Below are 12,805 nucleotides of genomic sequence, written 5' to 3' on the forward strand. Positions count from 1 at the left end.
TTGACAAAGCCTCTCAATTTATTTATACTTTGGTCTATACCTTTTCAAGAAGCCGTGGGGAATTGAATTAGACTCCTTAAATCGATTCGAAAACAGTGTCTAGGTCACATATGACCTGTCTGCAATTTCAACGCTTTAGATATATGTCGATATCACTCCGAAAGGCGACTTGCCAGTCTCGTCCTTCGGTCAAGCCTGGAGATATACTGTACGAGGACCCAATTGTCATCGAGTGGTGGTCGCCTTGGACAGTACTGTCAGGTCTAGACAAACCGCCTCGCACTAGAGGTGATCTTCGACTAGGATTACAATAAAGTTTGTGGATCGGATGACGGCCTGAAAGCTTTTACGATAAAATACGAGATAGCAAAGATTTCATGAGAAACAAAGCCATGTATCAATTGACTGGTGTATATTCGAACTATCTGACGATGCCAAGATTGTTATAACAATGCATCTTTGAGGTTGGTTCCTAAAAGCAAATGCTGGGTCAGCCCACGTCTCTTGCAATTGCAAACATCCAAGCAAAGCTGGTGATTCAAAATGGTTCTCAGACAAAATATACTGGCAAGTAGCAGACCAACCGGGAAAGGGAGGTCCGTATTATCTCGTCATGGTCGATTTGGTGGGTAAAGAAGTAAAAAGGTGTTGTCATCCTCGAACCGGGGAGAGAAGCAAAAAAGAAAAAAAAAACCAAACTCGGAACTTACCATATAAAAAGAGGTGCTGTCAGCATTAGCTGATGGTTAGTGGCGAGATCACAGTATCGTAAGACATCCTCATTCCGACAATGGCAATTCTCCAGTCATTATAGAGAAGCCAAGCCGGTCTTTCGGAGGACAGTGGCGAGGAAGGATGGCGAAAGAGAAAAGTGAAGAGAAGAAAAAAAAAAACGGCTCAAATACACAGCCTGGCACGTGACCTACCCAGTCGGGTTAGCGCGGCAGTATTGGAATCGCTGGGAAAAGCGCGCGAAAAAAACCCGCCTCAGGGTGAAGAAAAAGGGTCAAAGGCCCATATCTGGTGTCAGCAAAGAAGAAAGACTATCCTTTTTCTTTTAATTCTTGTCTTCTATATTTTATCACCAGAGTTGGCTCGTTGCACTCTGGATATCTGCTATCTGTCCACCAGGCTCGGTTACATCCTCCACCCTCGGAGCCGGATCCTCCGTCCCCAGTTCCCTCTTCGCTCCCACCGGGCGATCATCCTCATTCCCTGACCGTATGGGCGCCCGCGACAGCCGTCCCCTTTGACCACCTTCGACCCTTGACCGACTTTGGGCAACTGAGAGTTGTGAGTTCTCCTTATCCAGCCTATCTATAAACCCTTTTACCTCTTATCCTCTTCTTCCTCCCCCCGATCCACCCTTTAGCCTGCAGCAACCCAGCCCCTCCACGCCTCCCTATTACCTGAACCTGTCCACCCGTCTCTTTTCCCGTCTCTTCCCCCCAAACCCTCACCTAACCGCACCCGATCTCTCTTATCAACCACTCCCCACCACTTCACCCACTGACGCCGAACTCCCACTCCTCTAGCAGAATCGAGGCCTGCATTGAGGCGAAGCGGGTGAAACCGACTGGGTGGAAGCAACGAATCGATGCTTTGGTCTTTCGCGTCTACTCTATCCCAGAATCGCCTCGTCTTGGCCTCCACCCCGAACGCTAAAAGCGGCCTGTTGTCTTCCCACCACAGACGCGCCAGTTCCATCGACTTCGCTACCCTCGGTCGCCCTCTAGTCGCGGTCGCGATCCATCGCCCTCCAAGTCTCCTTTCCGCGGTGACTTCCACCTGCTAGCAATGATGATGGCGCAATCGTTTCCTGCCCATCAAGGCATGCCGCCACACGGGCTTCCCCCCGGCCACCACCCAATGGCCGCTCAACATCCGAACGCTGGACACCCTGGGCCTGCGATGGTGCAACAGATGCATCCTGGAGTTTCCGCACCGGGAGGGCCTCAAGTGAGCCAGGCGGGCCCAATGATGGGTGGTATGCCCCCGGGCGCTGGCACCGCTGGCCCTGGTGGCCCTATGCCGAACGCCCACGCCCTTTCTCACTTGAACCCGACACAGGCGCATATGTTTCAGCAGCAGCAGGCCTTTCAGCAAAATTGTGAGTCTTTTATCTCTACCTGTCGATCCTCGGGTCCGACAATGAACGCGCGCGGTTGTCCTGACGGTTATACGTCAATCATCGGCCCAGCCGGCAACCACTATAAAAGACACCACCTTCTAGAAGTCGCATGCTGACTCTTATCTCATCGATGTAGTCGCGAATAACCCGCAATTACTTCACCAGCAACAGCAGCATCAACAGTTCCTTCGTCAGCGTATGATGATCCAACAGCAGCAGCAGCAGCAACAGGCACAAGCGCAACAGCAACATGGTCTGCCCGTATCACTCCCTAATGGTACTCAAGGTGTCAGCGCCGCTCAGCTGGCCGCGATGCAAGCGAATCCTGGTGGCATGCGGCCAGTCAACGCAATGATGCATCTTCAACAGCAGGTTCCTCATGGCCAACCGCAGAACCTCCAACAGCAACAACAGCAACAGCTCTTTGCTCTCCAGCAGGCGCAAGCACACCAAGTGCAAGCTCAGGCTCAAGCTCAAGCTCAAGCCCAGGCTCAGGCCCAGGCTCAGGCTCAGGCGAATAATGCACAGGGTGGTCAGCACACGCCGCAGCGCGGCTCTGCCCAACCTCCTAACATGCACGAGACTCAGGGTGCGACTCCTCAGTCCCAGCATGGTCAACCCCCGCAAAGTGGTACCCCTCAACCAAACCAAACCCCTCAACCCCCGTCGAGTCAACCCCAACAGCCACAGCCTGGACCTCAGCAAGCTCAGGCTACCCCAAACCCGCAGCCACAGCAGTTGCCCCAAACATCACAACCTGGACCGCAGCCTGGACACCCGGGACCTCAAGGACAGCCTCAACATGTTATGCAGGGTCAGCCAGGCCAGCAACCCGGCCAGCCCGGCCAGCCGATGACTGCACAGGAAGCCCAGCTGAAGGCTCAGCAGCAACAGAATGCCGCTTTAATGATGCAGCAAAGGATGAATCGCCAGGGCGCAACGGTTCTATGCTTGCATGCGTACGCGGAGCACCTGAGTCAATTCCAGGTATGGAAATTACTTCGAGGTTGTTTTCTGTATTTGACTTCCTGACTAACAATTTCACAGAGCCGTGGCGAAGCGCAGGATCTCATGTACTGGCAGACTTTTGTTGATCGATTCTACGCTCCCGGAGGTGTGTTGCGACAGGGTGTATGGAACCCCCAGGTTGGGTCCAAGCAGTTCGAAATTTCGACCCCGGCATTGGCACGGTACTACCTCACTCAGTATACCAGCGGCATCCGTCAGATTCAGATGGTTGTTGAAGGTGCTCGCGAACGAGATATGCCCAATGGAGGACACATGGTTGAGAGCCCTCGGACGTCATTCATTTATTGGTTCACGAATGATTGCCAGCTCTTTACCCAAGGTCAACTGCGCGCCCATTTCGACATGGCCAACAAACTTGAGATGCTGGACATTAATGTCACTAGCCATAACGAGTTTATTCCTCGAAGTCTGCTCCAGTCCTTGGAGCTCTCCGAGCAAAAACAGAGCCCCAAGGTCTCTAAGAACACGGCAAAGCGGGCCCAAAAGCAAAGTCCGCAAATATCTCTGCCAGAGTCAATGGTCACATCTAATGGTGTGCCGACGCCGGTCATGGGATTCCTGGAAGTCGCCGAGACCATCTCCCAGATGCAATTGCTCTTCCAGTTCTCACAGCAGAACCCACAATTCTCTCCCCCCGAAGCCCTCCACAACCTCGTGGGCACCTTCCCGCCTCAGAACCCCAACGCCGGGTTTGTCACGCCGATGAACCCTGGCATGCAGCAAATGCCCAATGCTCGGAATCCTAGTATGGGTGGACCTTCACAATTTGCTTCCCCTGCCATGGCTCACCTTGGGCTGCCAGGAGCCCAAGGATCACCTCATCTGACCGGTTCTGGACACGCGAGCCCTGCTCAGAGCCAGCTTGCTGGACCTCCAGGCATGCAGGGTGCCGTTCAGCCTTCACCGGTTGGGGTGAGCAACAGCCCCAATGTCAATGCTAACAAGCGCCGCCGTGCGAGCACCGTCAAGAACGAACCTGAAGATGGTACAGGCGAAGTGAACGGTACTGCAATTCAAGGTGCTGGCAAGGTCAAGGCCAGTCCTCGAGTACCCAAACGGCAGAAGGGGGCTGCGGCCTGATTGAAGCCCGTCATACACATTTTTTACGCCACATCATTCTCTCTTCTTCTTTTTTTCACATCATTCTAAGATGCGGGGAATCGGCGCACCATTGGATACCTAAGGCGAGGGGCTCCCTGCGCCCTCTGTGAATTTTTTCTGTCATTTATCTTTGGGATTCCTTGGTTTTGCACATCAAAGGATTGTCTTTTACGGTTTTCGGTATTCTGACGATAAAACTGGCCGATGATGGAGCTAATCGATGCCCATGGAATCCTCCTTTCCCACCATCGGGTATATTATACAAGTGGTAGGATCTCCGTGGGCGCCTATCCTCCTCGACCCTGGTCATCTCCGATCCTAATGTACTCTATCTCCCTTTCAGCGTTTATTTTTGGATGGTCTGGGCACATCGCCTGACTTTGCATGCTTTTCTTCAACTTTACCTTTTTCTGTGATTCTTTTTCTTTTACAAGTCTTGAACGGCTTTGCCATGCCCGGGGGTTTTTTTGACGACTTATTGGATTGGTCTGTTTTCTTGTCTTTTCGAGGGCGTTTGCCCGTTCTGCTATTCTTTTGCTTGTTGGTTTTGATTGACGGCCTGACTGTTTTGATTTTGGAAGAACTGGCCGAATCCTTTGATATCCGTCTTGGCGATTGCAACTGGCGTCGGGCTTTGCGTTTATTGGAATTGCGTCTGCGTGCATTTGGGGGGTTCTTCCCTTCGAGTCTCAGCGGGCTTGGAGGTTTTTCTTGATGACTCTTCGAGGCTCATCGTTTTTGCCGCTATTTTGACGAATCCATACATACCAGCACATTTCTCTTGGTCCACAACTCTAGTAGTTTGTATGTTTTTGTATATTGTGCTGATCATTATATCTGTATTACTTTCAGATTATTGGCATAGACCAGAATTAAGTTCGCCGAACCGGCGAGCTCCGTTCGGTATCGGCCAAGTTTTGGTGGAGACTCGAAGCTCTCGGCACTTTTTCTGTTATCGCAAGATTTCCCCCGCCTTGCTTTTAAGCTGCCCCTCCTTACATTCCCCGGTTCTCCTCTAGCATCCTCGTGCGAAAATACCCATCCAAGATCCCTCCACCTGAACATCCCGAACCTGCGATCTCAACTACAATGGCCCACTCTCACTCCCACGATGGCGGTATCGGCCACTCGCACGATGACCCTTTCAACGGCCACGGCCACTCCCACGAGATTCTGGACGGCCCGGGCTCGTATGTCAACCGGGAGATGCCGCTGATTGAGGGTCGCGATTGGAAGGATCGTGCTTTTACCGTTGGTATTGGAGGGTAGGTTTTATCCATTATGCGAAAGGCGGATTTCGAGTCTATGAAACTTTGATTGCTTTGGCGCGCCCCGCTTGGAAGTATACTCGAGAGCTTTGACGAAGCTAACAGTACCTCTCTATCAGCCCCGTTGGGTCTGGCAAGACTGCCCTGATGCTGGCTCTGTGCCATGCTCTGCGTGATCAGTATAACATTGCCGCCGTTACCAACGACATCTTCACCAGGTAAGCTCTAGTCCAATCTCCATGACGATCCGATTCCTAGACGAGAGTCCACCCTCCAAATCAAACCTCCAATGCTAACAACCACATCCAACCAAACAGAGAAGACGCCGAATTCCTCACCCGCCACAAGGCCCTGGCCCCATCTCGCATCCGCGCCATCGAAACGGGCGGCTGCCCGCACGCCGCCGTCCGCGAAGACATCAGTGCCAACCTGCTCGCCCTGCAAACCCTGCAGCGCCAATTCAAAACGGACCTCCTCCTCATCGAGTCTGGCGGCGACAACCTTGCCGCGAACTACTCGCGCGAGCTGGCTGATTTCATCATCTATGTGATCGACGTTGCGGGCGGTGACAAGGTTCCCCGGAAGGGTGGCCCTGGTATCACGGGCTCGGATCTGTTGGTGGTCAACAAGATTGATCTGGCCGAGGCGGTGGGTGCGGATTTGGGGGTTATGGAGAGGGATGCGGCGAAGATGAGGGAGGGGGGTCCGACTGTTTTTGCGGTTGTGAAGCATGGGAAGGGGATGGATCATATTGTTAATTTGATTATTAGTGCGTGGAAGGGGAGTGGTGCTTATGAGGAGAGTTTGAAGAGGTGGAAGGAGGGTGCGCCTAAGGGATCGGGCAGTGTGGATGAGTAGATGAGTAGATGAGATGATGAAGGCCTTATATAGAGGCTTTGGGGTTCATATTTGGATTGTCCATTGCTGATGATACATTTGCAAAGATATTGCTTTTTTTCCGGTTCATAAGTAAAAGAATCCCCCTTCTATACAAAAAAAAGAAACATAAGATGATGAAGTTTTCCCTCCTTCCAACGCCTGAAATGCAGCAGCCAGCGAAGTCTGCGCAATGAATGTTTCACAAAAAGCCGCGGCTGGGTATCTGGATGCTCGACAACAAGCGAAACAAGCAAAGCAGAGAAAGCACAGAATCAAGAATCCTATTTGGCAAACCGAGCCAGCGCAGGGCCCAACTCCTGTCGTTCCTGCCTGATACGGTCCTTGTTGCGTGCCATCCGCTCCTTGTGAAGCGCCTCGGCCTTGAGTCTCTTCTCGTCGATGACGTTGGTACGGCCCTTCTTGCGGAGATAGTTGCGCAGGGCACTGTTGCGGCCACGACCCCGGTTCTTGAGTTTCTCGATGGGATCTTCGGGCTTCTTGTCCAGATCGCGGGCTTCCCGGACCTTCTCGTCGTTGATAGTGTCGAGCTTTCCGATAATGTTGGGGTCCAGCGAGATCATGTCTGGCTTCAGCTTGTGCAGCAAGCTGTGCACCTCGGCCTCCTGGCGCTGCTTGACGTTCTCGTACGGGTTGGCCTCCAGAGAATCGAAGTTGGGCTCACCGGCGCCGGGGACGATCAGACTGGCGAAGCCCTGGTCGTGGCCGACACCGAGCACATCTTCGTACGGGCACCACCGGAGGTTTTCGATGCGCTGGCCATCGCCACCCCAGGCCATGTATGGACTCCGCACCTTGGTTGTGTCGGCCTGCGCGGCCTCAAACAGGCCCCGCCACACACTGACTTGGGTGCCCCAGCCGACGGCGACAAGGTTACGGTCACTGACAGATACTGAAGCACCGGGTTGGTAGCATGAGTAGGAGTGCACCTCCTTGAACATGCGGATATCCCAAATATTCATTTTCTGGTCCTGTCCGGTCGAGACCATGTAGCGGCCTTGACGGTCCATGGCGATGGACCGCACCGGACCACGGTGCACCAGCGCCTTGACGAGCGGTGTTTGAGAGTTAGGTGACCATAATGTAACTGCGCCGCTCTGGTGTCCGCAGTGGAGGATAGCGTTGTAAGGGTTCTGGGCAAGGGCGGTGGGACGACCGAGCCTGGTAGGCAGCTCAGCGACCAATTGACCGGTGGAGGTATCGGTGTATTTGATAAAGCCGGCCATAGTCTAGAATTGAGGGTTTATGTTAGAGCCAATTCCCAAGCCCCGCGGATAAATCATGGTATACTTACAGCGCTGGTCAGCAAGAAATGGTAGGGCAGGAATTCGAGGAAGAGAGGCTCCAGGTGCTTCTTCAAGCAGTGTAGCTCAACACCATTGTGATCGTAAATGTAGGCATACTTCTTCTGCGCGACTGCAAAGAACTGGTTATTGTGCAGCCAGCGCGCATCTCGAACTGTTTCGCCCAGCTGGAGCTCGCAGCCCAGCTTGCCGTCACGCCAGTCCATAGTCGCAACATGTCCCTTTCGTCCTGCCAGCAAGAGATTGCGTCCATTGCGAGTATAATCTGTGCGATAGGGTCCAGCCTCGGTCAACCTCAATTCGAAGCCTTTCTTGGCCGTCTCCAATCCGACACTGTCCTTGATCTCATCCTGTCGGACCTTATAAGTCCTCTCAAGCTCTCCTTCTGGCTCAAGGAATCCAGCCTCATGCTCAAGCAGGATCTCTGCATCCTTAGCCTTCAAAATCGCTTCCTTGTGTCGGTTTTCCTGCTCCTTGAGGGTTCCGCGGATCTTCTTGTCGCGGATGGTCTTGATCGAGTTTGCTTTGCCACGTCCATAGGTCTTCTGGGCTTCAGCAAGTCTCTGTTTCGCAGCGCGGTCTTCGGCTGTGACAACAGCCTTTTTCGAGGCTGAATCCGCCATTTTCGCAAATATTTCCGGGTATTCGTCAATCTGCTTGAAAAAAAAGTCGCGAGCGCGGAGAAAAAGCTAAGCAGAAAAATTGCGCCAAGATTTGCGCTCACCGCTCGCTTATCCTCTCCACTGCCGAATTTTGTTTTCTTATCGCCATTTTTTTATTTTCCTGTCTAGCAGATTGAACGCTTTCATCTCGTCGATTATCTTTGTGAGATCTTTAGGATTGCGCTATCTGATAGACGCTCTCTTCTCACTTCAACCTGGACTCCCTGCCCTTTCGATTCAAAGGGTCCAGTGCCAATATGGCGCCCACCCAGGTGCACCACCATCGGTCTACCACCAAGGTTTCCCACAAGCCTTTCAAGACCAAGCATGCCTCCAAGAGCGCTTTGAAGGAGAAGGCAAAGGGTAAGGATAATCGACTGCCTCCCTGCATTACATATTTCTGATTTTCATGCACTAACACCCTGACAGGCAAGGTCGAGATCGAGCGGGGCAGTCGCAAAACCCCCCACCAACAGTTAAAGTCGAAACTCGACCGCCGCAACCAAGCCCGTCAGAGGCAGCAATTGAAGCATCAAGAGAAGGCTCAGGCTGCAAGTATTTTCGCTGGCCAGAATGGAGCCCCCCGTCACGTCGCCATTGTTCCACTTTCCGCCGATATTGATACCGATGCCGCAATCCGTGCGCTGAACGAAAGTGTCGATATTACTAGCGAGATTACCGCGGAGGGACCTACCCGTGTGCGCGTCGATCGATTCCGCCAGAGCCTCCAATACATCAAGTCCAAATTCGACCTTGTAAATGCTATGGATGTCTGCCGCATGGCTGACTTTGTGGTACTGGTCTTGTCTGCCGAAGTCGAGGTTGAGGAGGAAGGCGAGCTGCTGCTGCGTTCTATCGAGAGCCAGGGTATCTCCAACGTCGTGACTGTTGTCCAGGGTCTGGACCAGGTCAACCCCGTCAAAAGACGCCCCCAGGTGGCTTCTTCTCTGAAGTCTTTCATCAACCACTTTTTCCCCACAGTGGAGAAGGTCATGTCCCTCGATTCCCGCCAGGAGTGCTCCAACGCCATCCGATCTCTTTGCACTGCCACCCCTAAGGGTGTCCGCTGGCGTGATGAGCGTAGCTGGATGTTCATTGAGGACGTCCAGTGGCCCAATGCCAGCGAGGAGGTCGTGGATGATGTCGTTATTACTGGTGTTGTCCGTGGAAAGGGCCTGAAGGCCGACCGCATCGCTCATATCCCTGGCTGGGGTGACTTCCAGATCGACTCCATCACTGCAGCTCCTTTGGCAGCGACCAAGAGCAAGCGTGATGATGCTATGAATGTCGATGCCACTGACGGTACACAGATCCTGGAAACCCCTACTGCCGACCAGGATGATATGGCAATTGTGGCCCCCGAGGAAATCGAGATGATGGACGACGATATGGTTTCCGTGGCCGAGACTGAAAAGAAGGGTGTTTTGCTCGATGACCACCACTACTTCTCTGACGACGATTCACACATTCCCTCCAAGCCCAAGCGATTGCCGAAGGGTACCTCCGAGTATCAGTCTGCTTGGTACCTTGAGGATGTTTCAGATTCTGGATCTGACATTGTTGATGAGGATGATGATGAGGATATGGAAATGGATGTCTCTGGTGCTCCCGAGGACGGTTTCTTTGCAGACAAGGAAGATGCCATGACAGAGGGCGGCCCCTCAGAGTATCCTCAGTCCGAGATGTTCATGGATCCATCCCCAGAGGATGAGGCCCAAGAGCTGGCGGAGTACCGCAAGAGCCGCCGTTCCGAGGCCGAGGATGACCTTGAGTTCCCCGACGAAATTGAACTGCACCCCAATGTGCTTGCCCGAGAGCGCTTGGCCCGCTTCCGAGGCTTGAAGAACATGAAGATCAGTCCGTGGGAGACGTCCGAAGATCGTCCATACGAGCCTGAAGATTGGCGCCGACTCCTACAGTTCGGCGACTACAAGGGTACCAAGAACCGCATCATCCGCGAAGCCCTCGTTGGCGGTGTCAACCCCGGCGTGCGTGTGGAGGTGCATCTTCGTGCTGTTCCCTCCCTGCTCCGTCACAAGGCTCAGCCTCTCGCTCTGTTCTCTCTCTTGCGCCACGAGCACAAGCACACCGTGGTCAACGTCAACATGACCTTGAGCTCCAGCATTGAGAAGCCTGTCAAGTCCAAGGAAGAGATTATCGTGCAGATTGGTGCCCGCCGCATGGTTGTTAACCCCATCTTCTCTGCCGGCGACAACACCCCCAACAACGTTCACAAGTTCGACCGTTTCCTTCACCCCGGCCGCAGCGCGGTCGCTACCTGGATTGGACCCATGACCTGGGGTGCCGTCCCGGTTCTCGTCTTCAGGAAGAAGCAAGTGGAGGAGGACCCAGAGGAACTCGACTCAGCCGATGCCCAACCGGAGGCGCTGTCTATGGATGGTCTGGAGCTTATTGGTACCGGCACGGTCATCGCTCCCGACCCGAACCGTGTTATCGCCAAGCGCGCAATTCTCACTGGACACCCGTACAAGATTCACAAGAAGGTCGTCACCGTTCGGTACATGTTCTTCAACTCGGAGGACATCCAGTGGTTCAAGGCACTTCAGCTCTGGACCCGCCGCGGTCGCAGTGGATACATCAAGGAGAGCCTGGGTACACACGGTTACTTCAAGGCTACTTTCGATGCCAAGATCAACCCTCAGGACTCTATTGGCATCAGTCTGTACAAGCGTGTCTTCCCTCGTCGCGCAAAGGCCCTGGAACGGATTTTCTAAAGGGACCTACGGCTTGTGTTGAACGGATGGATGGGATGATATTTTCGAAAGTAAATGAGTTGATGAGACATATTACCTCGATATTTGAATCATTAGGATTGGCGTCACGATGCACCTCACAAAAGTAAATAGACTTGAAACACTTCATAATGAATTACGATTTTTTCATCTTACCATCAATCTCGTCTAAATATCCAAACCCGTTCTGCACTCACTGGGTACCGTCTACACAGCTGCTAACCACCACACTCATTTCAGCATCAAGGAAATCGCCAACAACCTGCATTCACTTCCAGCCGGACAGTAGTGTCAAAACGCGATTACATACGCAAGAAAGCATAAAATTGGCACAAAAGAGCCCTCCAAATAACTAGACATTCCTTTGCACAGCATAGGCGGGGAATCAAAGGTAGAAAAATCAATCCAAGCATCGTCTACGAGAAATCTTCCTCTGCCTCTTCGATATTGTTCTTAACCCGCAGAAGAAGAGTGGTCTTCCACTTGTCCAGCTTGCTGAGCTGGTCAAATTGGAAGAGCTTATCGGCAAAGCCTTCCTGATCACCGGACTCTACAGCTTGGAGCAGGTCGACGAGGAGTTGGTGCTCCCGGGTCGAGGCAAATGCAGGGTCAATCTCGCGGTAGGTCTCGAGAGCTCGTGTGGTCTCAACCAAATCCTGAACACGGAGATGGGTTAGAGATTTCTGTGGATGGTTACCGTAGATCTCTGGACATACCTTTGTTGCAAGGTGGCAGATTCCTGCCTTCAAGAAGTAGTCCTTAACAGACCACTTCATGAGGTTGTTAGTGATGGACTGACGAGCAATGCGCTCATAGTTTGTGATAGACTTGTAGTAGTCCTCTTCGAGGGCAGCCAGGTCGGCCACCTTCAGGAAGTGCTTGTTCGCAAGACTGATTGGGAGCGATGGTTAGTTCTTAGTTCTTCACAGTATTCAACAAAGGGAATTCATACGCCTCGGCATTGTCGCCCTCAAACCATTCCGCTGCCTTCTCATATGCATCCAAAGCCTTCTTCATATCGCCGAGCTCGACTTCGTACAGCTCTGCCAGGTACTGCTGCTGCGTCGCAGCACGGCGCAAGTTTCCGCGTAGTACATAGTGATTGATAGCACTAGTCAACACGCGGGCTGCATCCTCCGGGTCCGATTTGCGGTAGACCTTGAACGCTTCCTGGAGATTGTTGGCGGCGTCATCGGGCTCGTTGAGGTTTTGAGTTTGGACGGAGGCGGCTTTCTCGAAGGCTTGACCGGCTTCCTTATCTATTGCGCAAAGAGAGGGGTGTCGTTAGTACATGGTAAAAGGTAATATGACAACTAAGCGCCAGCAGGCAGTGGGCGTGGCAACTTGGAGGGGGATGTCTCACTCATCTTCTGCACTCGAAAGGCATTTGCAGCCTGGGTATACAGATCGGCGGCATTTTCATATTTCTCTGAGCGTCCACCGAACCAGCTAAAGCCACCCGATGCGCTGGAAAGGGCTTTATCGGCCTGATTGCTCGCGGGGTACGAGACATAGTCAGCTATGGCTAGGCTTTCGTCATTGCCTAGCTAGAGGCACTAGCAGATGGGGAGGACACGAAGCGAGCTCACTTTTTGCAGGAGGGCACGAGGGTCTTGGGCCATGGTGGGCAAATTGTGATATTCTGCAGAGGGAAATCCGC

At 52.9% G+C, this 12,805-nt stretch overlaps 5 protein-coding genes across 5 annotated transcripts; 3 read left to right on the forward strand and 2 right to left on the reverse strand.

Moving 5' to 3' along the window:
* Positions 1-1,869: 1,869 nt before the first annotated feature.
* N7496_002991 (LIM domain-binding protein) lies at positions 1,870-4,240 on the forward strand (the record flags this gene model as incomplete). Its single annotated transcript, XM_056695922.1, has 3 exons — positions 1,870-2,110; positions 2,268-3,118; positions 3,179-4,240. The coding sequence occupies 3 exons, from the start codon at positions 1,870-1,872 to the stop codon at positions 4,238-4,240; spliced, it is 2,154 nt and encodes a 717-aa protein (XP_056558134.1).
* A 1,110-nt stretch (positions 4,241-5,350) lies between these two features.
* On the forward strand, positions 5,351-6,387 carry N7496_002992 (urease accessory protein UreG; the record flags this gene model as incomplete). The annotated part of the gene is made up of 3 exons (XM_056695923.1): positions 5,351-5,526; positions 5,649-5,747; positions 5,847-6,387. 3 exons carry the CDS (start codon positions 5,351-5,353, stop codon positions 6,385-6,387), a joined length of 816 nt encoding a protein of 271 aa, XP_056558135.1.
* A 302-nt stretch (positions 6,388-6,689) lies between these two features.
* Positions 6,690-8,353, reverse strand: N7496_002993 (WDR46/Utp7 family protein; the record flags this gene model as incomplete). Its single annotated transcript, XM_056695924.1, has 2 exons — positions 6,690-7,655; positions 7,721-8,353. The coding sequence occupies 2 exons, from the start codon at positions 8,351-8,353 to the stop codon at positions 6,690-6,692; spliced, it is 1,599 nt and encodes a 532-aa protein (XP_056558136.1).
* A 296-nt stretch (positions 8,354-8,649) lies between these two features.
* On the forward strand, positions 8,650-11,127 carry N7496_002994 (small subunit rRNA maturation protein TSR1; the record flags this gene model as incomplete). The annotated part of the gene is made up of 2 exons (XM_056695925.1): positions 8,650-8,755; positions 8,822-11,127. The coding sequence occupies 2 exons, from the start codon at positions 8,650-8,652 to the stop codon at positions 11,125-11,127; spliced, it is 2,412 nt and encodes an 803-aa protein (XP_056558137.1).
* A 434-nt stretch (positions 11,128-11,561) lies between these two features.
* On the reverse strand, positions 11,562-12,767 carry sec17 (alpha-soluble NSF attachment protein SEC17; the record flags this gene model as incomplete). Its single annotated transcript, XM_056695926.1, has 4 exons — positions 11,562-12,036; positions 12,098-12,404; positions 12,509-12,632; positions 12,735-12,767. 4 exons carry the CDS (start codon positions 12,765-12,767, stop codon positions 11,562-11,564), a joined length of 939 nt encoding a protein of 312 aa, XP_056558138.1.
* Positions 12,768-12,805: the final 38 nt, after the last annotated feature.

Source organism: Penicillium cataractarum (genome assembly GCF_028827025.1).
Source record: "Penicillium cataractarum strain IBT 29864 chromosome Unknown utg000002l, whole genome shotgun sequence".
Lineage (NCBI taxonomy): Eukaryota > Fungi > Ascomycota > Eurotiomycetes > Eurotiales > Aspergillaceae > Penicillium > Penicillium cataractarum.